Source organism: Heteronotia binoei, chromosome 4 (assembly GCF_032191835.1).
Source record: "Heteronotia binoei isolate CCM8104 ecotype False Entrance Well chromosome 4, APGP_CSIRO_Hbin_v1, whole genome shotgun sequence".
Classification (NCBI taxonomy): Eukaryota; Metazoa; Chordata; class Lepidosauria; order Squamata; family Gekkonidae; genus Heteronotia; species Heteronotia binoei.
The window spans coordinates 91315106-91339068 of NC_083226.1; the positions used below are offsets into that span (position 1 = coordinate 91315106).

General features: G+C 40.9%; 1 protein-coding gene across 4 annotated transcripts in view; it reads left to right on the plus strand.

The window, feature by feature from the left end:
- The first annotated feature begins 8695 nt into the window (after positions 1-8695).
- ZNF608 (zinc finger protein 608) overlaps positions 8696-23963 on the plus strand; it is a 289656-nt gene continuing 274388 nt past the window's right edge. Inside the window, exons 1-2 of one of the 4 annotated variants that reach the window (XM_060235526.1) lie at positions 10510-11181; positions 11975-12977. In XM_060235526.1, the coding sequence (XP_060091509.1) occupies positions 12135-12977 (843 nt within the window). In that variant the 5' untranslated portion in view covers positions 10510-11181; positions 11975-12134. Of the gene's footprint in view, positions 8979-10509; positions 11182-11974; positions 12978-23963 lie in introns of those variants that run through there. The other 3 variants (XM_060235524.1, XM_060235525.1, XM_060235528.1) reach the window with 3 other exon arrangements.

Below are 23963 nucleotides of genomic sequence, written 5' to 3' on the forward strand. Positions count from 1 at the left end.
TTGCACTTGGCCACATTGAACTGCATCTGCCACGTTGACGCCCACTCACCCAGCCTCAACAGATCTCTTTGGAGTTCCTCAGAATCCTCTCTGGTTCTCACCACCCTGAACAATTTAGTGTCATCCGCAAACTTGGCCACTTCACTGCTCACTCCCAACTCTAAATCATTTATGAACAAGTTAAAGAGCATGGGACCCAGTACCAAGCCCTGCGGCACCCCACTGCTTACCGTCCTCCACTGTGAAGACTGCCCATTTATACTGACTCTCTGCTTCCTATTACAAAGCCAGTTTTTGATCCACAAGAGGACTTGTCCTTTTACTCCATGACTCTCAAGTTTTCTAAGGAGCCTTTGATGAGGAACTTTATCAAAAGCTTTCTGGAAGTCAACGTAAACAACATCTATCGGGTCGCCTTTGTCCACATGTTTGTTCACCCCCTCAAAGAAATGTAACAGGTTAGTGAGGCAAGATCTTCCCTTGCAGAACCCATGCTGAGTCTTCCTCAATAACCCGTGTTCATCAATGTGCCTACTCATTCTGTCCTTGATAATGGTTTCTACCAACTTTCCCGGTATTGAAGTCAGACTGACTGGCCTGTAATTTCCCGGATCTCCTCTGGAACCCTTTTTAAAGATGGGGGTGACATTTGCTACCTTCCAGTCCTCAGGAACGGAGGCAGATTTCAATGAAAGATTACAGATTTTTGTTAGAAGATCCACAAGTTCAACTTTGAGTTCTTTCAGAACTCTCGGATGTATGCCATCCGGACCCGGTGACTTATTAGTTTTTAATTTTTAATAAAATTAATTTTTAATAAAATAAAATAATATTAATTTTTTAATAAAAACTTATTAGTTTTTAATTTCTATCAGTTGTAGGACCTCCTCTTTTGTCACCTCAATCTGACTCAGGTCTTTCAACACCCCTTCCAAAATTAGTGGTTCTGGGGCGGGCAAAAAGTTCTCGTCTTCCACAGTGAAGACGGAGGCAAAAAATTCATTTAGCTTCTCAGCCATTTCCCTATCCTCCTTCAGTAATCCTTTTACCCCATGGTCATCCAAGGGCCCCACTGCCTCCCTGGCTGGTTTCCTACTGCTAATATATTTGAAGAAATGTTTATTGTTGGTCTTTATGTTTTTTTGCAATATGCTCCTCATAGTCCCTTTTTGCCTGCCTGATCACAGTCTTGCATTTGATTTGCCACAGCCTGTGTTCCCTTTTACTAATCTCACTTGGACTGGTTTTCCACCGCTTAAAGGAGTCCTTCTTACCTTTTACAGCTTCCATTACTTTGTTTGTTAACCACGCAGGCCTTTTCTTATGCCTGTTTGTGCCTTTCCTAACTTGTGGTATGTATTTTATCTGAGCTTCTAGGATTATAGTTTTAAATAGCGTCCAAGCTTCCCCAAGGGTTTTGACCGTATGTACCTTTCCTTTCAGTTTCCTCCTCACATGCCTCCTCATCTCAGTGTATTTACCCCTTTTAAAGTTAAACGGATGACACTAAATTGTTAAAGTTAAACGGATGACACTAAATTGTTCAGGGTGGTAAGAACCAGTGAGGATTGTGAGACACTTCAAAAGGATCTGTCAAGGCTGGACGAGTGTAATAAAAAAGGCCAACGCTATGCTGGAGATTATTAGGAAGGGAATTGAAAAGAAATCAGTCAGCATTATAATGCCCCTGTATAAATCAATAGTGCAGCCTCATCTGGAGTACTATGTACAATTCTGGTTACCACACCTCAGAAAAGATATTATAGTATTGGGAAAAGTGCAGATAAGGGCAACTAGAAGGGTTGGAACACTTTCCCTATGAAGAAAGATTAAAACACTTGGGGCTCTTTAGCTTGGAGAAATGTCGACTGAGTGGTGACATGATCGAGGTTTACAAGATTATGCATGGGATAGAGAAGGTAGAAAAAGTAGTACTTTTCTCCCTTTCTCACAGTACAAGAACTTGTGGACATTCAATGAAAATGCTGAGCAGTCAGGTTAGACCAGATAAAAAGAAGTATCGTATTTTTCGGACCATAAGACGCACTTCCCCCCCCCAAAAAAAAGTGTGTGTGGGGGAAGTGCATGCGTCTTATGGAGCGAATACTGAAAAAAAGGAGACAAGGCGGGGGGAGGGGGCCTGCAGCCCCGGGAGACAAGTGCTGGGATCGCTCCCTCCGCACCCACCGCAAACCCAGACACAGACTCACTGGACCACAAATGCCCCCACTGCAAACCCGGACGCCGGCGGGACACGTGGCTGGCTCCCTCCGCGCTTGCGTGCCTGGCTCCCTCCGCCCCACCGCAAACCCAGTGCTTTGCGTGCACCTGCGTGCCTGGCTCCCTGCGTGCCTGGCTCCCTGCGTGCCTGGCTCCCTCCACCCCACCGCAAACCCAGCACTTCGCGCGCACCTGCGTGCCTGGCTCCAACCCGAAGGCTGCAATGGCGCCCGCATCCTCGACGGCTGTGCTGGGAGGCAGCGGAAGATGGTAGAAGACGAAGGCGCGTCTTATGGTCCGGTGTGTCTAATGGTCAAAAAAATATGGTACTTCTTCACCCAAAGGGTGATTAACACATGGAATTCATTGCCACAGGACTATAAAAATCAGTGGGGCTTGCTTCTGACTCACAGATAATTTGGCTGCAAATTTCATTGATACCTACTGTTTTCACAATTATGGCTGAAATTCTGTGCAGGACCACTGAAGACAGCAGATCTTATAAGATTACTATGTATGCCTGAAAACTAGTACTGCAAACTCATTCCAAACTAGTTTGAAATGAACACAGCTCTACTATCAAATTATTGTTGGGAATGTTTAGTCCAGGGGTGTCAAACATGCAGTTCAGGGACTGAATCAGGCCCCCGGAAGGCTCCTATCAGGCCCCTGAGCAACTGGTTGTCATCTGCTTCCTTCTTCCTCTCTGTTGCTTCCTTCTGCATAATAGCTTGCTTCGCAAGGCTTACTAAATTGCACAGCAGAACTACTGAGCCAAACCTCTCTGCCTTCTATTGACTGAGGCTTCCCCCACCCTCCGTAGTCCCTGGGGAAGGAAGGAAAGAGCCAGAGCTTCCTTTGCCAAGTTCCTTGGATCCCATGGGAGAAATACAAAGAAAGCACTTTTAAGACTAACAAGTGCTAATGTTTTAAGTTTTTAAAAAAATATATTTGTGTTTGTATTCTTCATAAAATTTGTATCTCTGCTACTTAACCTTAAATAGGTACACACATGGCCCAGCCCGACATGGCCCGGCCCCTCAAGATCTCATTTGTGTCAGATTTGGCCCTCATAACAAATGAGTTTGACAACCCTGGTTTAGTCAGTTCTCTAATAAGTAGCTTCCACTAGGTGGAAAATTTTGACTTTGCAAACACTTACCTTTGTTAGCATAATGTTTGTATTCAGACAGTTTGTGTGAGAGGACCTACTAAGAAATTACACAGGAGACCTTATTTCCACTGTAACTGTTCTATTATAAACAGACCTATTCTTAGGAAGCATTTCATAGAGCCAGTTTGGTGTAGTGGTTAAGTGTGCGGACTCTTCTCTGGGAGAACTGGGTTTGATTCCCCAGTTCTCCACCTGCACCTGCTGGAATGGCCTTGGGTCAGTCATAGCTCTCGTAGGAGTTGTCTTTGAAAGGGCAGCTGCTGTAAGAGCTCTCTCAGCCCCACCTACCTCACAGGGTGTCTGTTGTGGGGAAGAAGATAAAAGGAGATTGTAAACCACTCTGAGACTCTGATTCAGAGAGAAGGATTGGGTGTAAATCTGCAGTCTTCTCATTTTGAAAAATAGCAACACTATGTCTATTTAAATTGCTAAAATTAGCATTTTTCCTGAACTTTCAAATACTTCCCCCCCTCCCTCTTCAGAATTCACTCCCTGCAGTGCACCACCAGCCATCAGTCGTGGATGAACGCACAAAGATTATCTCATAAAATTGTTCACACACTGCCCGCTGCTGTATTTGAAGGTCTATAATCTGAGACACTAATCCAGCACTGGAATTAGAGAGGAACAGTTTGAGCATCTTTTAAAAGGAAGTACATGAAAACACCATTAACGGTTTGTCTTTTATTTGAGCTAAGGAGTATCTGAGCTAACTGAGGATGCAGTCATAAATCTCCCATAAATCCACTGTGTAGCAATCACCCAACTTTTGTTTTTAAAAAGGCACTGTTTCAGTTCTGAATCTTGTTCTCTTTCACCATAGTTTATATGTATTCTTGCTTGACAAGTAGAAGAAAAAGGGCATACCACACAAGTATTTTTCTGAAGTTCAGGAATTTGCTGTCAGAAGAGAGAAGCAGTTTGGAAACATTGGCCAGATAGGAAAAACCTGCTGAGAATGTGCCTCTTCCCTCTTGGGCACCTTGAAAAGCCTAGAATTTGCCAAAGAGCCTTTGGCTCTTTGAGCTGCATTAGCAGAAATGGAGATTCCTCCAGTTGGCACCTGGTGGTGGTGGCCAAAAGAGCTGTCAAGTCACAGCTAATTTATGTTGACCTTGTTGACTCAGCTTTCCATCCTTCCGAGGTCGGTAAAATTAGTACCCAGATTGCTGGGGGGAAAGTGTATATGACTGGGGAAGGCAATGGCAAACCACCCCGTAAAAAATCTGCCGTGAAAACGTGAAAGCAACATCACCCCAGAGTCGGAAACGACTGGTGCTTGCACGGGGGACCTTTCCTTTCATAGGGTTTTCAAGGCAAGAGACATTCAGAGGTTTGTGTCACAACCTTGGAATTTCTTGAGGGTCTCCAATGCAAATACTAGGCATGGCCAACCCTCCTTAACTTCTGAATTCTGATGAGATCGGGCTAGCTTGGGCTATCCAGGTCAGGGTCGCAGGCACCTAGGTATCTTCATTACCAGAACACTGCAGCCATGATCCCTGACTACTAGTCCAATAGCCAAGAACAGTGAAGAATAGCTGTGGACACCTGGATCAAACATCACAGCTCATTACTATTGCTTTTATTTTTTTGGTTGCTATATATTTAGTTTTATTGTATTTTAATCCATATTCTTACCCATCTATGGTCCCATTTTGGCACCAAAAGTGGGCATGAACTTCAAAATACAGCAGATAATTTTAAGATTTCAAAAATATGGAAAACCATTTTTTGTTAATTACTTCTCCCCTCCCTGAATAAAACGGAAAGTGGAAGTTCAGGTCAAGACTATGTATGTGTTGCAAATCTCCATAGATATATTTACTCAAAAGGAAGTTGACCTTGAATTTAAGACAACCTCCTTACAAACGTTATAGATACCAGCAAAATTATTATTGGACACAATTGTACTTGTAAGCAAATCTAAGACAACCCTGCCTTTTTATTGTTTTTTTTTTGTGTCAAGTCGCAGCGAACGTATGGTGACCTTGTAGGGTTTTCAAGGTAAGAGAAACTCAAGAGGTGGTTTGTCATTACCTGCCTCTGCATAGCAACACTGGTATTCCTTGGTGATCTCCCATTCAAATACTAACCCTGCTTAGTTTCCAAGATCTGATGAGACTGGGTAGCCTGGGCTATCCAGGTCAGGTTTGATGGAATATCTGTGTGTGTGTGTGCGGGGGGGGGGGGGGAGGGGGATCTGATTTTGCATTTGAGTAAAATTCTTTAGTAAACATCACATAAAAATAGAATAGGATGCAGATTCAGATTCAGTTTTCAGATTCAAATAGGTTGCAAGTGGAGGGAGAGATGGTTTTGATCAGGACTTTTTTTGAGCAGGACTTTTTTTGAGCAGGAATGCACAGGAATGCAGTTCTGGCTGGCTTGGTGTCAAGGGGTGTGGCCTAACATCAGGACCAGATCTACATTTTTCTTGAGGGGGGGCAAAATTAAAAAATGATGCTCCCTTATGGGCCCATTCTATCTTATGGGCCCATAGAATAGAATGGACTCCATACCCAATTTGGTGCCCCCCTGTTGGCGCCTGGGGCAAGTACTCCCCTCTGCTTCCCCAGATCCGACCCTGCCTAACATGCAAATGAGTTTCTGCAGGGCTTTTTCTATAAAAAAAATCTGTACAAAACAATGGTGACATCAGGGGGTGTAGCCTAATATGCAAATGAGTTCCTGCTGGGTTTTTCTACAAAAAAAGCTCTGGTTTTAATAGAAGGGCAAACTGGCAGCATCAGTTGTTCTAGTCCACCAAAAAGACATGCACTCACCAATGCATGCAAAGAGTTCTCTTGTTTTCAAAAGATCCCCAATTAGTTCCATCAAGAGTCATAAAGCTGCAGTCCTAAACATTAAAGTATGTTCTTATATTACAAGATAACATGGGAATCACAAACAGTCCAATTTTTCTTTTCACGTTGCTTACATTTCATAGAATGTAAGATTATGTTCTTATTTGTCAATAAATTCCACAGAAACAAAACATAACTGAGGATCAGTTCACATCGCCATTCTGCACTTTTTCCTAACCTGAAGTATGCCAGTCCTAGAGGATTATGTTGTCTAAATTATTCAACATGAGCACAAAGTGCAATTTCATACCATGCTGCAAATCTTCCTACCGTAGTACCTTTATTTTTTGAATGGATTATAGAATGTAATTGATCTTTTCTCTTATTACCTCAAGAATTTCCAGTGGCATGTGCATGATTTAAATAAATAAAGTTGAACTGTGGAATGCAAAACCCAAACCTTTTTTCACAGCAAATTATTCAGATGATCCAAGAGCACAATGCAACCCAGGCTCAAACAAAACAAATATATGCAGAGTGGCTTTGTAAAATAGCATTACCTTCCACATAAATATGTTTTTGATCAAACAACTACCTCTTGAGATAAAGATTAGTGGAAATGTTTCCAGAGTGCAACATTAAACTGACACACGACATGGGTGTAATCTGCAAACACAAAATTTCAAACAAAGACATGAGTGGGAAATATTCATGGATATAGGTTATGCCTTACAGTAAATAACTACAAAAATTAAGTTTGTTTTCATTAGCAAAATATATATCAGTATTTTGCATCAGGGAAAATCTAGGAAGAGTTCCATAATGTATATTTTACTACATTTTATGTGGACACTTTATCAGAAGTGTTGTAGAAGGAAAGGAGGGTATGTAAAGTCTGGGTAAAGTACATTCAACTCTCATGCACAGTAGTAATCCTTTGTGAAATCAATAGGATTTGTGAGAATGTAATGATCAGCAGTGTAGTCTTAGTCTACATTAATCTTTTGCCAGGCAAATGTTTTATTTTAAGCATAAATTCTTGAAATGAGGCTCATGTAATGCTTACTCATCCACACATTCTAGAGTAAAACGCCCTTATGATGCCCTGATAACACTAATGCATGCATTTTCTCAGTTGAATGCAATCCATTATCATTTTGTACAGCATATTAGAAATTTCATGGTTTGTATTTTCAATAAAACTGCATATTATCTGCTTTAAAAAATCTCGATCCTCCCCAACAGCCATATATTGTAACCATAAACACAAAATATTTGAACTGAGGTATAAAGTACACATACCACCTCAGATTTAACAGTTATTAGGTTTCATTAGCATGCCCTTTATAATGAATGTCCACAGAACCATCCTCCAATAATCTGATATTTTTTATTATTATGTGCTCTTCCAAGCCTGGTAGGTTGGACTGTCTGAAATAAAAGAAGATATTCCGTGTTGGAAGAGTGGGGGGAAGGGCTGCATTTGCAAAATAAGGTTGCACGAAGCAAGACTTCCGAGTTTTCTGACACTGGAATGTACTTGCTGTTTTAATACGGTCTTGAATCTAAATCCAACGTTAAATGCAATTCTTGACGAGCTGCTTCACTAGAAGGATGTTAACTGGAAGGACGAGGGAAATGAAACGTAATTGTATTCTCACTGATGTGTTCACATGGTCATTATGTAGTTTTCTTGCTATTTCACTTCAGTGCCTGCAGCAGTAAACCAGCAAGCTGGAGACAAAAGGGTTACTCCTTTCCATAATAAAAATAATAATAATAAATCGAACCAGCCTACTTAAGACATTGCAAAAAAGGAGCACAATATAAAGTATGGGAAGGACAAACCGAGAAGACAGAGATCACGCCGCCCTACATAAAGTACCCCTGCAATGCCGAGTATGTGGGGGAAGGGAACCACTTTTTGTTTTTTTCTCCCAACAATAGAACATAAAACGCTCCTACATCTGTATTAAGAGGATCAGCAGACAGTGTCAAGTTGTTACAGATTTTCAGCGAGGAGCCATTTGGAGAAAAGATAAATGAGATTTTCAATTGCTCCTTGGAAAAACACATAGGGAAGCCATTAGTTGTGGTTTCGCAAAAAGCACCGACATCGAAAGAGGAATGGCTGTGGAGCAGATATGGTCCAGTCGAACTCTTCCACTCCTCCCCGTTCCTTTAATTTAAATAAAATGTATAGGCTAATACCATAATTGAAATGGGAAACATGATTTGTATCTTGCTGTAGCAGAAGACTGCCTATTGGAGCACACAACGCAGTATGGAGATTGCAAAATACAAGGCTTTCTATGTGTGTGTGCATTTCTCCCTCTCACTCCCCACCGGCAGCTAAGAAGAGCAGCTATCCAATCAGAGAGCCCAGTTTCATAAAAGCTGGCCTCTGATTGGGTAGATGGGAAAGGGCATTGGGAACAAAGAAAAGTCCCTTTCAGGTACAGAGTCTGTGTTTGCTTCACGCTCGCCCTTCTTTCCAGTCGTGATTTGTGCTGCTCACTGTTGCAGTAAAGGCAGCTAGTTGTGTAGTGTGTTATGTGTGAGATTCTCTGTATGTTTTAAAGGAATTTTTAATTTTTTTAAACAAACATTTTATTTTAAAATAAGGAAAGTTCATGAAATCCGGTGCTCTTTTCTTCAAAAACCCCATAAATCTATTGAAGAAATTAATTTTTTTCCCAAAAATAAAAATCGGCTGCAACAAAAACACACTCAATGCAGTTGTAGAAGGAAAAGGTCAACTCGATTCAATACAGATCGTAAGTACGGTTGCGTATCTCTAGCACTTTAGAGGGGATTTATATATATAATATCTATAATATGCGAAGGGGAGTGAGTGTTAACAAATTTGTGCATCGGCAAAAAAGAAACTGGTTATTCGGTGTGTAAAATAAAATAAATCCACGACCAAGATGAGGGATACTTAGGAGAGGGCAAAAGCGTTGCTGTTTCTCACACAAATCATCCTTAACGTGCACTTGAGGGGGGAGGGGCAGGGAGGGAGGGAAGGGGCGCGTTAAAGCATATTGCGTGTTGGGATTTTAACTGACCAAGTGGGGCAAATAAAACTGACATAATCCGTTCTGCATATTGCCTTGCCATTTCTCTAGAACCTCGACAATGATCACTTACTAAATAAAACTACAGAATAAGATTTTGTCTTTTGTCACATGTAAAATAAATGTTATGGTAAAACTGGGGCAGGAGGACGCCCATGCATTTTTGGTGCAATTAACATTTTTCATTACTACGCGCAGTCTCACCCCCACCTCCATCTCAGCCCAGTGTAAAAAAATATATAAAATAAATCACCTCAAACTGTCATGGCCAAATAAAGAACATTTTAATTTGACCGCTATGCGGTATTTTGTTGTGTTGGGTAGGAGGAGACGTTAAAAATCGCCAGGAAAGGATCCGTGCCATGTTAAGAATTAAAAATTGCACAGAGCTCGAGGAAAGGTTTATAAGGTTCTCCTCTCTGCAGTGGATGCTTTTCAATCGTGCATGTCACTCATTCCTAACTCCCGAGAAACCAGTTCTCGGAGAGTAATGTTTCAGATTCATAATTTGTAGCTATGCCAACACCAGACGGGGAGGGAGGGAGGGAGAGAGGAGAAGGAAGAGAGAAAATAGACCTTAATTTTTTTTTCTTTTAAAGACCAGATCAGTATTTTCTTGATACGGTTGTCACCCATTTTTTGTTCTCACGACAACCAATTGAGCCCTTGATCCTCACGTGATGTGAAAAGCTTGAACTGTAACAAAATCGCTCCTTTCAGATGGTTGGTTGTTACTAACTCGCCCATCCCCCCCCCTCCAACATACATTTCCAGCGAAGCAACTCTGTGCTTTCCAATCTATCAACAATTCATTACAGCTTTTAGCTTCCAAGCGCCAGCCAATTAAAAATACTAAGCCAAGCTCCGAAAGGCACGAAGAGGAAGGAGGTGGTGGGAAATAAGTGAGAGAGAGATGAACTAGCGTGTGCTGAAACGATTTTGAAAAAAAAAAAAATCTGCCCTGAAAACAAGGTCTCCCATTTTGTCTCTTTGGACTCTAATTACTGAATTGCTTACCACATGACTTATTCACTTTTGAACTGCCTCTTTTCCTGGGCAGCATCTGAAATACGATGTCTTTTTTTTTTTTAAGCCCAAACTTTAAATTGTGGAAAATCATATGTTTGGAATACTTATTGAAAACTGTCTTGCTCCTTTATGCCCATCAAATATTTTGATCATTGATTTATCAAACCTTATTTTTTCGCACTCCTGTTTTTCTCCCCCCCCCCTCCCCCTTTCTTTCCCCTCTCAAGTTAGTTCAAGAAGTCAGATCTGTCAGGACTGGAGAAAAAAATGCCACTTCCCGACTAACAGGCGGAATCCAGCCCAGATTTTCAGTCCTTTCTTTGCCCCCCTCCCCCTCCCCCTCCCTCTCTTTCACTAATTTTTCCCGATGTTAGCACATTCTGCCTTGTAACAACCAAACGCCTGTAGGTTTGTTTCATGGAATCATTACTTACTGATCAGGATGGCTGTAGAATCTGGAACTGAAGACGGAATGTGAAGTTGGAAAAAAACATTTTGCAATTTTTATTTTTACTACAATCATATCTTGGTGCTTGCTCAAAGCAGGGAAAGGGAAAAAGCTATTTTAGTGCTTGAGGCTTCTGGTGTTGTGAATGTGAAATACTCTCTTCCAGCCTACGAAGTTGTGAGGAACAAAATCTTTAAAAGAGGAAAACCAAATCCAAAAAAAAGGAGGGGGGGGGGAAAGACTTCTGGTTCGTGTGCCAAAGTGGAGGGAGATATGTTATTCACGGATGCTCTGGCAGAAATGTTAGTTGATTTCTACTTCTTGTTCACTTGCTCTTTAAGTAAAATGGGGCACTGAGTTCTTGCTGATAGCAGTGAGGACAGATTTTTGATTTGCTGACTTAATTAAAATGATAAAGGATTAAAGGTAAGCAATGTATGTAATATGTATGTAAATATTTGGACACCAAATCATTTTTTAAAAAGACCGATTCCTTTAAAAATAATTTTTGCTAAGCTGTGTCAAGCACACTCATTTGTGGTTAGAGGCCACCTTGGTGTAGATCATTTAAAGTGTATGTCTTAATCAGTTTCCTGTACAGTCAGTAATACTGTGTTTAACAGACTGAGCTATAAGTGACCTAAGAGGACATTGGAGGCACATCTAGGAACGTTATCTTTTGTGCATTTTAAATTGAAATTATGTATTCTCCTTCTCCCCAGTTAATTTTTTTTGAAATTTATACACTTCCGTTGGTTCTTTTTGTTGTATTTCAATGCTGTCCTCTGTGTTTCCTCTGCTCCTAAGAGAGCAAGCTAATCAGATCTAGAGAAAAGTCACATAACTTAATGGGTCTGGTTTAAAATTACAAAAACCTGTGAAAATGCATTTGGGAGGAAACTGTTTTTGTGCTTAGGTGGTAGCCCAGAATCGCACTCCCAGTTTTGATTTTTTTTTTTTTTGGGGGGGGGAGCTTTGTGGATTTAAATCCTGCAATTTAAAGGGTTTGGGTTTTTTGGACTTGGCATTTTAAGAGTGATCCTGGAGTATGGGATGCTACTCTAGGAAAGATGTTCTTTGCCAAAGGCTGCAGTTTAACAAACCTCTTACCAATTAATATATGGAGTATTCCCTTTCGTTCCTGTCTCTATAGTAGTAGTTTTATTACATTCTGGTAACACCCAGCCAAGATATATTCGACTTTTCCCCTTCCTCACAGGAAAAGGTGGACCTGGACTTCAGGGTACATACCCAGATATACCTGGGGAAGGAAGGCAAGAAGAGTTACACTTTAAAAAGCCCCACGGAGATAAACGAATGTCCCCTCATCTCCAAAGGAAAGTTCGTCTGATTTTTACTCAAGAGGTCTCATCTTCAGGATGTCATTGAACACTTCCACTGCTGGCAAAGGTGTGGATCCAAACACAGTTGATACTTATGACAGTGGTGATGACTGGGAAATTGGGGTTGGTAATTTAATAATTGATTTGGATGCTGATTTGGAAAAGGACAGACAAAAATTTGAGATGAATAATTCCACCAGTTCCAAGGATTGTGGGGGTCTTGCTTCTAGTGGGGTTAATGCTACCTCAGCCTTAGCTGATGGCCTAAAATTTGCGTCTGTTCAGCCCCCTGCTTCTCAGGGGAATTCACACAAAGAAACTAGCAAATCAAAAGTGAAAAGGAGTAAAACTTCGAAGGATGCTAGTAAATCTCTGCCTTCTGCTGCCTTGTATGGAATTCCTGAAATCAGCAGTGCTGGCAAGAGGCAGGAAGTCCAAGGGCGCTCAGGCGAGGCAACTGGCATGAATTCAGCACTGGGTCAAAGTGTGAACAGCAGCCCAAATGGCAATAACACCAGCAACAATAACATTATTGCCTCTTGTGGGAAAACTAAAGAGGAGAAACCAGGTAAAACCCAGGGCATCCGAGGCTCCAAGAGGGATAAAGATGGAGGGAAATCCAGGAAAGACAAGCAACTTGACCTCCAGCAGGGACACCCCAGCAACAGCAGCCAAACTCCTCCTGGGCACTTGTATGGCTTTGGGGCCAAGGGAGGTGGTGCTGGGAGCAACAGTCCTTTCCACTGCACTGCCTCCACTGTGGGGGATGTGAACAAAGGTGCCCCAGAGTCAGGGTTAATGGGGAACTCTATTTTGATAAAGAAAGAAGAGGAAGAGGAGGACAGCCACAGGCGAATAAAGAAACTGAAAACAGAAAAGGTAGGACAGAATCCATCCCTTTTGCATTTTGTGATAAAACTTCAAAAACTGCGCGCTTGTTGCATTTGCCTAATGTCAAATATTTAAAACTCTTTCTACTTGATTAATTGTCCCACCCATTTACTTTGTACCCTGGAGTTAAAAAAAAAATCTGTGTATGAGTGTTTTTGCAGGAAATGGTATCCAAGCTGTAAGGGTTTTTTTAAAATTAGTCTTGGCTTCAGAGTGTTTATCTTAACAAATTGCAGGCTTGCTTTAGTTGGAATGTGTTCTGCTTAGATGCAAGTAACTTTTGTGTTTTGTTTACTGCCTGTATCCTAAAACTGTGTGTGTGTGTGTGTGTGTGAGAGAGAGAGAGAGATCCTTCTTCCCAGGCATCAAAGAAAACTACACCATTCTTATTGTGTTGCTGTTTGGCTTGGCTTGGAACAAGGAGAGATACAAAGCAGACCTTTTGGAGCTTTCTTATTTTTGGGTGTGTGTGTGGGATGAAGTGGAGAGTCATTGTTACTTGTACAAAAGCCAAGAAACCTATTGTAGTTCTGATACTGCTATAGGAGAGTAATTCGTTAGCAGGCATACAGTGAATTTATAACCTGTTTGGAAAGAGGGGAGTGGGGGAGGGGACAGGCATGCTGTACTGAGATGTGTACAAAATATGTTTCTCCAAATATGGGCGAACACGTCCTGTGTCCAGCAGGCTCCTCTTATCTAAATTCCCAGTGAGTTCCTGGATGTGAACTGCCTGTTAATGGAGTAGGTGAAAAATGTGTGTGTTGTTCTTCCTCTCCACTAAAGTCTGAAGGATGTACTATGTTAACGATAAATGGTCATGCATCCTGAGGGGAGGGAGCACTGGTTTTTCTGGGCTATTGTTATTGCTCACTGGGGCAAGGTTTGGTGTAAGCAGCAATTGTTCTGTATGCAGAAGACGGTAGGTTTCTCTGTCATCTAGGGACTGATTGTTAGTTTATAAGAGTCAAATTAATTCTACAGGTTGTTTAAACAAAGACAAGACCTTCCCCACCTCAAGAAGAGTCCTTAAGGCTGATTGTTTTTGTCATAATTACATATAATTGTTCTTCCATTATTTCTTTTTAAAGTTTCCAGGCTAAACATTCATAAGTTGATAACTTTTTAACTGATGTGTTAAAACACAGTTGTTTACAGGTGTCCAGGAGCAGGTTTCTACTATATATAACATGCTGGGTTGCTTGTTTTATGATTGGGTATAATGCTCTAGTAACCAATGGATTTGCGTGCCTGCCCCCTGCAGTACTCCTTATTTGTGAACAAGTAGTTGTTTAAATATGAATTACAATCTTTGGGAGGAGATCACATTTTAATGGGTATTTAGTAGGTATATTTATTTTGTTTGGAGCTTTGTGTTAGATTTTGCTAACACAAAGCAAACATGGGTGTGAATCTTCTGTTTGATTGTTTTTTAAATGCAGATGGTGTGTGTGGGGGGGGACCCTGGCTTGGTTTACTTCCTAAGTATAAGTGTTTTTGTGTTCTGGTTTAGTGAAATGCTTCTGCTAGCTCTGAAAGCTATTCTAAAATCCCATGTTCATTTTATTAACTCAGTACAGTAGGTATTTGCTTTTGTTGCCAATAGTCTTCAAATTGCAGTTCTCTAATCTGCTTTAACTATCTAGATAAATTGCCCTAATCCAGTCTTCACAATGGTTGTGGTTAAAGAGTCAGGGCCATTTGATTGGATTCAGTGGATGCCTGGAATGTGGGAGGTACTGCCCTTTTGTAACCCCCTTAGCCTTTTAATCTTTCAGCCAAATGTTCACATTCAACAATTTTGTTTAGCTGGCAATCTGAACATTTCAGTATCTCAAAGGCTGCTGTCATGGCAACAAGAGATTAGAGAGTGGTGTGGTTTTCTCCAGGTTTTGTGTTCCTTTTCATTCCAGTCACACAGGAAATTATATGAGGAATGAATTCATACACAAGCAAGTACATTTCAACCAGTGTGATGTAAATGAGGTAATGTGTAAACTAGGAACAAACCTGTTTGGAGTAGCTTTTTGCTAAAGCACCACTTCACATTTCAGTCCTTGCCTTTTAAAGAATTGGTGGAGCTTGAATTACCAGTAACACCCACTGCTGTTGGCTTGTACTGACTTTAATGGCTTTACTTGTTAGAGTCCTGCAGTGCTGCCATTGTTTGTCATGCTGGTGTGTTGCCTGACTGTCTAAAATGTCCCTCAGATTTTTTAAAAAAAATTTATGAGAGAAATTCCTTTTAATCAAATATTGTGCTTTTGAATGAAAAACTTTGCTGCAGACAAGGTGGAAGTTTGTGATGCAGTCTTCAAGATCGAGTGTCCTGTCATCTGGAAAATTAATATTTAAGCTTTCTGTATTCATGTAGCTGGCTAAACTTAGCTGTGTGACTAACAGAAAAATAAAGTATTTCATGGCTTCAGCATGCTTTTGCCAACATTAGATTGTCCTATCAATTCCACTTGTCAACTCAAAGTTCCTATAAATGGTTTCTGAAGATAATTAAATATTTTAAACTTTAATTTGTTCACACAGGGAAGTGTTGGGTTGTGTGGTAGGCTCTGAGCAGATTTTTAAAATGTTGCAGTCTTCAGATCTAGTTAAAGTGTCTGTTTTGAATTGGTTTCTTCTGTTTGTACTGCAGATAGTCTTGCAAAATGCTATCTGTTGAATCTTAGGGATACCAGTTTTGTCAATAATTCTTGTCTTGTGTGTTTGGATAAAATCAAAAGCGTTCTAGAATCCTAAAATGACTGTATGCTTTCAGGTTATTTGGTGGTTCAGCCTTCATTCGTATGCTGAAATAAATAAAACAACTTTGATTATCAGATTTTGACAAGTGGGCTTAACTACTCATGCCAGATTTGGAATTCTACGGATTACTGCCTTTGAAAATTCCCACATCTCAACTGTAATGATAGCCATTAAAACCTCTGGAAATAACGTAGCCCTGTAGATAGATTCAGGTGGGTAGCCATGTCAGTCTGAAGCAGCAGAACAAAGTTTGAATCCAGTTACACCTTTAAGACCAACAACAAAGCTTTATTCAAGATATAAACTTGGATAGCCTTGTAGTAACTTCTAAATGAATCTAGAGACAGTGCTTCCCTCACCCCTCGGGGAGTCTGGTACATGACTGGGAGCTACCATGGAAAAAGCATATGCTCTGTTTGGAGCCAGGAGTGCTGTCTTAAGTGAGGGAACAGCTAACATGTGACAGCTTGAAGACCACAGCTGGCACACAGGGGCATATGGGAAGAGATAGTTTTGTCAGAATGTAGATCCTAGATCATGAAAGGCTTTAAAGGTCATAACCAGCACCCTATTGTGCATATTTACAAAATCCAGATCATGTACCTAGATAACTGGAAGAAACATTGGCTGTTGAGCTGCATTGACTCCAGATTGTTCACATCCACACTTGCCAGTGGTCTGTAGTTGTTAAGATTGTTGGACTAGAATCTGGGAGACACAGGTTCAAATACCCACTGTACAATGGGAGCTTGCTGAGTGACCTTGTGCAGCCTAACCTACCTCTCTGTGTTGCTGTGATGATAAAGTGAATGAGAAGAGAGCAGTGTAAGCCACTTCAGATCTCCACTGGGGAGAAATGTGGGTATAAAGTATAAAGTAAATAAAGCAAATTAAAAAAAAATCATTTGCATCCTATATTTATGTACATTTCCCAAGGCTAACACATGTCTGGCAATGGTTGATTATTTTGCATGTACATTATTCTTCTCAAATTTATCATCATACACCCACATAGCTCATCATGATATCCTGGACAGATCTTTTTAGAAGTCTATGGTTTAAAGACATGTTTCGACTTAATGAGTTTATGGAGATATGTTTTTTAAAATATGTCTACATATGTGTCTACATGGAGGTCCTGTATTCACTTTTGGAAGGAAAAGGGCAGAAAAGTCACTGGCTGTAATTAAAGAACAAAGTCTATTGTTGTGTGACAGCAAACTGTTTTGAAAGCTACACAAGGGATTTAGCTGTTGAAAACACAGATAACTATTGGGGTGCTTAACAATGAGCATAGCCTAGTAGTGTGACAACGTTTTTGGATCTAGGTGAAGAGGTGCTGCCCTTTAGCTGAGGAAAGCTTTTCTTGTGAACCCCCTGACCTTTCAGATCAGATCCATTCTGTATTGAATTGCTTTGCAAGGTTGAAGTAACACTGAAACAATAGCGGTTGGTCTGGAACATTAATAAAGAACCAGAATTAAAGGTTGTTGCTAATGCTTGAAGAAAACACATTTCCCACAGGACATCCTTACATTTTTCTGTACATAGATAATGTCATAAATACCCAGTGAAAAAAGAAAAGATTGTGACGATGTGCTAAAATGTAGCTTGTTCTTTAAAAGGCTGTCCTGCAGACCTGTTTTAATTACGGCTATATGCAGAGCCTTTTTTCTTTTCTTTTGCAAATAGCGTTTTATAGTCCAATAAATGAAGTGTATGTTAAAAGTGCGAATCAGAAATCTGTTGTAATAAAGGTGTTCAATAACTAGATTCAAGTTAACATGGAATGTACCATCTGTTTGTAGTTTCAGCTTAAGAACAGGAACTGAATAAAATGAAATTTGATTACATTTTTACCTTTTATTTAAAGTACACCCCTGTAACTTTGAAGTGGTGTGTTGCTAGAATACAAGAAAGTAAGAGGTTAATGCATGTTCATACATATATTTCATCACTCTACTTTTATTAAAAGCTAAGCTTGGCACTAAAAAATCCAGAATAGGGAATAAATTCCTGCAGGCAAACACAATGAAGGTCAGTTTTTCAAATATCTCATTATTTAGCACGTGCTTGGATTATTCTGTCAGTGTTTCCCTGGAGACATGAAAGTAAAAAAAGAAAATGGGGGGGGGGGCTCCCAACGGATTATTTTAGTAAATTATTCCAATTATTAAATTGTACATGATAAAAGCTGTTCACTAAAATATGCAGAAAATATTCTTTAAAGGGGTTAACTGAAATTATTGATAGAGTAGCTGAAAATAATCATTGTGTGAGATAAAAACTGATTTCTAAATGGTTAGGCAATAGGATTCTTGACTACAGACTATGCACCTTGGATAAAACATCATCCGGTCTTTGTTTGAGGTCTGTTATTGAAGCTAATGACTGGTCTTGTGCCGCCCTGAGATAAATGGCATTATCTCTGAGTAGGCTGACAGGAAACAGACATGTTAATGGTAAAGCTGCAGCGAGGATCTGCCGTAGTTCTGAAAAAAAGAGTTCAGTCTGACCCTGGTTGGGATTATTAACACATAATGCATTCCTGCTTTTCCTAGCAGGTTTGTGATAATTGGAAAGCTACTTTACCAACAATTACTTAAACCATAAAACTTGAGTCCCCCAGTATCAGTATCTTTGCACTAACTTGTGCCTTTTGTCATAGAAAGAGCAATAGTATTTAAATAAAAGCATTAAATATATACATATTGACGGGGCCTTTTTTGTAGAAAAAGCCCAACAGAAACTCATTTGCATATTAGGCCAAGCCAGCTGGAACTGCATTCCTGTGCGTTCTTGCTTAAAAAAAAGCCCTGCATATATACACATGTGGCTCTTTCACACATATTGTGTGGCTCTTGAAGACCCAACCACCCTATTGGCCAGGTTGCAAAGGGCATTTCTCTCTTTAAAACACTTTGCCAAAGCCAGCCAGAGGTTTGGAGAATGTATTTAAAGTTCAATTTGCTTTCTTTCCATCTCTCCCTCCTCCCTCCCCCATCTATTTGCCTTCTCTCCTCCCTCCCCCCCATCTGTTTACCTGCCTGTCTGCCTCCCTCCCTCCTCTTGTTCCTTCCTTCCAACTCTCAAACATCTGAAGTTCATGTCTTGTGGCTCTCAGACATCTGACATTTATTCTGTTTGACCACCCCTGATTTATACTCTACTTAATCTAGAGTGATTGCCCTCTTTGTTTTTAGAATGACAGCCACCACTTGGAATTTTATAGTTTACAATCTCACTTGAGGAAAAGAAAACCTATCATTTTATCATTCTTTAAGCAACTTGTCAGCACATACAATTAATTGCAAAAGTTATGAATATAGCAGTTGTCCTACTGGGTCGTGCATCAAAGTGAGATCTTTCCTTCCCATGAATGGTCACAGCTGGAATACCAGCCAGGGTTTGTGAGAGGCACCCCCCAACTGTGGCTATCTCCTTTTCATCCAAAAGAAGGCCATGGGCCAGGAGCAACCCCACATTATGAACCTGCTCCTTTAGGGGGAGTGTAGCCCCATCCAGAACAGGAGATAACCAATTCTATAGTCAGACCTTCTCCCCACCAGTAACAATCAGATGTGCAATTGACCTGTTAATAGGGATGCTATTATTACAGTAACCCTTTTTTATTTTTCATAAATAATGCATTGCAGGCTGGTTATAGTTAAACACCCCTGGATCTAGAGTCAAGAAGCCTTGCTTTGTAGAAATGCTGTAAACACTTTTTTGTTGACTAAGGAACAAAACTCTCTTTTGTTGACTAAGGAGGGTTGCTGGTATAGTCACAGATCCCACTATTTACTAAAACTGTGCTTTTTGACAGTTAAAATTAAATACGTTATTAGGACATATTGGTTGCTAACAGACTGGCACTTTGGGCCGACTCAGAAATGCCTCTGAAATAGATCCAAAAAATCCCTCCAGATGGCAACATCTGTCGCCTGTCCCCGTCCCGTACTCACCCAGTCCTCCAGGCTCCTTAGAGCGGCTCAGAAAGCTACCACTTTCAAAGTGATAACAGATCTTTGAGCCAACCGCGAGTCGCCTCCTTGCCATCTGGAAGTGGAAAAGTGGAAGTGGGCAACTCAGTAGTGAGAAAGCGCCAAGCCACCCTGTCATGACCCAGATGGGGGTGCCACCTGATGCTGCCACCACTCTGGATTTATGGTCCCTTGGGAAGGCCCAGAGTACCCTCCTAAGCCCAACCAAAAATGCCCCTTTTAGCCGAGAAACACAGGAGTGATGACCATGCAGAGAACATTAAAAAGATAAAGGTTTATTAATACAAGGATGAATATTTAAACAAGGCAAGGTGCTTAATAGATATAACGGTGTATAAAAGAAAAAGAAAATAAACCCTAATGTGGCCATCTGTACTTCCCCTAGCCTGTTAGTTGTAAGGGCCCAGAGCCCTTTTCCCCAGGCTGACTGCCTGTAACTCACTCTACCTTCTGAGTGAGGGATCCTTCTCTCAGCCACAGACTGTCCTCCCAGCCTGACTCTGTGAGAGAAAAGAACACAGTTCCACAGCCCACAAAGTTTATGTAGCAATTCCCTCACACAATCCCTGGGCACTGATTGGTTACAGTGGGTGCCAAGCATCGTGGGGATTATAGGCTGTATCTGCTTTCTACTCCCACACTGGTCTTTAGGCCCAGGCCTCCCTAGGCCTTGTCTCTCAGTCCTGCACAGATCATGACACGCCCCAAGCTGCTTCTGCCTCTGCCCCTTAAAAACTGCTCGGAGTGCATGAGCGCTTGAGCGCTTAACTTGTTGGGGGGGGGGGGAGTGGTCTGGCTTCTGAGGCACCCTGCTGTCTGATCTTGCCAAGCCGCCTCGCAGACAGAACAGGGCCGCTGGGGAGCTTGTGAAGGCTTCAGAACGGCTCCTTTTGAGCCAGCCCAATTTGGGTCACCTCCCAAAAGCTCCCAAATGCCCGTCTGTTAGCAGCCATTGTAAACTTTTGCTGTGATAAAAACTGCCTTGCCTTGGGGAAAGGGTCAGTAAACAGTAGATCTCTTCATTATTTGTGAGGAATAAAATGGAGGAGAAGAGAATAATATAAATTACTTTGAGTTCACATTAGGGAGAAAGGTGGAGTATAACTGAAATAAATTAATGTATTTATTTATTACAATATTTAAGTCCCACCATTCTTCACGGCTCAAGGTGGTTTACAAGTGGAAATTAAAACATTAAAATTTTGAAACCAATAGAATGTTACCCAAGGCATCTAATTCTCTCTACAGATTACAGTAAGATTGCTGATACCCCCTAAAGATTGCCAAATATTTCAGTAGAGTTTCTTGCATAAAAAAAATATGAGTACATAGCATAGAAGCCCCATATGATATGTTCACATTTTCAGTTGATGATTAAGGACTGTTGGGTAAGAACTCATAAGTTGGTGATGCAAAAAGTGTGAAACCTACAGTTGAGCTAGTATCATGGCAGCTATAGCTCCACACAGCATTGTACATTATAAATCAAGTCATATTACATGATTAATTGGTTGCTAATGTAACTATGTCTAATTCTGCCACTAGAACTACTGGGAGTTGGACTTTGCCCACTTAATGCCACCCAGCCTGTTATATAGCATCCTTAGCTAAAAATCAGGGAGTTTTTGTATGCAAATACAAAAGGACTGACTGGATCAAACCAGAGGACCATCTAATGCAGCATTCTTTTTCTAGTAACATATCTTTGGGAAGCAGGAAATGAATGAAGCAGTCTTCTCAGTGTTCACATTACACTAAATAATGTGTTTTGCTGCTGGATTTTTGCTATTCTTACACAGTCAAAATCCAGTTGCAAAACACATTATTTAGTGAAGTGTGAATGCACCCAGTTTGTTTTATTCAGAGAAATACTGAATCTGTGATAGTCTCCAACACTCTAATAGTCTCCAATACTTCCCCCCCCAAAGCCATTTAAAGTAATTGCCATCACCATATCTTGTACAGTGAATGCCATAAGTGAATGGTATGTTCATTTTGTCTTTCTTGAATTTCCTTCCAATCAGAATCATTGTTTGACACTGTCATTGTTTGACACTGAGTTCTTGTATTGCATGACATTTAAAAAGTCTAGTTTCTTTATTATCCTCAACTTAGTCATTCTTTATTATGAGTTTATCTTTTTACGGTGCAGTCCTAAACACAATTACTCCATTCTAAGCCCTGTTTACTTCAGTGGACTCTGTTTTAGATTGCACTGTTTCCCTAAATACACTCTAGACATTTCTAGACATTTGGAACATGTCCAGCTCGTTGATTGTTTTGGTGGTTGTTTTCTGTAATGTTTCCAACTTCAGCATCTATGCATCTTATTTTTATTCAGCCTTTCCTCCAAAGAACTCAGAGCAGTGTACATAGTTCTCCGCTCCCTATTTTATCCTCACAATAACTCTGGGGGTGTTTTCGCACTTACCTTTTACTGGCGCGAGTACCCTCCTGACGCTGGCGAATCTGCATGGATTTCGCACCAGAAGCGCCGGCGCACCCAGAAGCGCCGGCAACTTCCGTCGCTAAGCCAGCGCAAACGGAAATCGCAAAGATGCAGGAAAACGTTTGCGCTGGCTTAGCGACGGAAGTTGCCGGCGCTTCTGGGTGCGCCGGCGCTTCTGGTGCGAAATCCATGCAGATTCGCCGGTGTCAGGAGGGTACTCGCGCCAGTAAAAGGTAAGTGCGAAAACACCCTGGGAGTTAGGTTAGACTGAAAAAAAAAGTGTTATCCAGCAAATTTTGTGACTGAACAAAGATCTGAGGGTTACTTAAAGACTAAATTTTCCAGTGGCAAAATGGAACTTTTCTGCCTCCCTGACCCACTGCAGCTCACTGATTTCTATTAAATCCTGCTCCTAGGAGATAGGGGACCCAGAAGAATGGCATGAGGGAGTCTGAAGTAGGAGGGGGGGGGACTCTGTGGAAATTGTCAGTTTAGTCTGGATCCAGCCTGACATGGAAATTGTTGGTTTAGCCTGCATCTGGTTCTGCTCACTCCTAGTCTAATGCCATAGGCATGACACTGGCTAGCTGTGATGATAGTATTTGGAGACAGTGCATCAAGAACTATATAGATAGATCCCAGTGGGCAAGCTGTGTTGGTCTGAAGCAGTAGAACAAAGTAGAAGTCAAGTGTACCTGTAAGACCAACTTAATTTTATTCAGAACGTAAGGTTTCGTGTGCTCCAAGAACACTTCATCAGATGAGAAATCAGTTACAGTGAGCAGAGCTATATATAGCTAGTAGGCAGTGGTTTAGAATGCAAAATGGTACACATTTGTTAATTTTACTATTCTGTCACTGGAACTTAAATTTGTACCATTTTGCATTCTAAACCACTGCCTACTAGCTATATTTAGCTTTGCTCACTGTACCTGATTCCTCATCTGATGAAGTGTGCTTAGAGCACACTTATGTTCTGAATAAAACTTTGTTGGTCTTGAAGGTGCACTTGACTCTTTCAAAAACTATATGTAACTGTGGCTGCAGTGTACATGCAGTGGCGTTGTTTCTAGATCAGTATTTATATTTTTTAAATTTAAAAAATCAACATATTTATTATACATGAGCCTGCTTCATCAGGATTTACTTTTTGTTTGTAACTGTATATTAAGTTGATTGTTCTCAGTTAGCTATCTGCTGCACTCCAAAATCTCTTTCTTTATGGTTACAACTAGTTCATAACTTCTTCTGTGTATTTATAATGAGAATTTGTTTTGTCTTTGCATATAGTTACTATTTTGGTGCATATTCATTTGGTTTCAGAGACCTTTTAGAACAAGGGTGTTGAACTCATTTGTTATGAGGGCCAGATCTGATATAAATGAGACCTTGTTGGGCCAGCCATGTCAGGCTGGGCCGTCTGTGTACCTATTTAAGATTATGTAGCAGAGATATAAACTTTATAAAGGACACAGATAAACATAATAAATATATTTTTTAAAAAACACTTAAAATAAAACAGGCTTAAAACATTAACACTAATTGGTCTTAAAGGTGCTTTCTTTGTATTTCTCCCTTGGGATCCAGGGAACTGGGCAAAGGAAGCTCTGGCTCTTTCTTTCCTTCCCCGGGGGGCAGGAGGGGGAGGAGCCTCAGCCAATAGAAGGAAGAGAGGCTTGGCTCAGTAGCTCTGCTGTACAACTGAGAGAGCCTGGCAAAGCAAGCTCTCCCTCCCCCCTTCCTCCCCATGGGAGGAGCCTC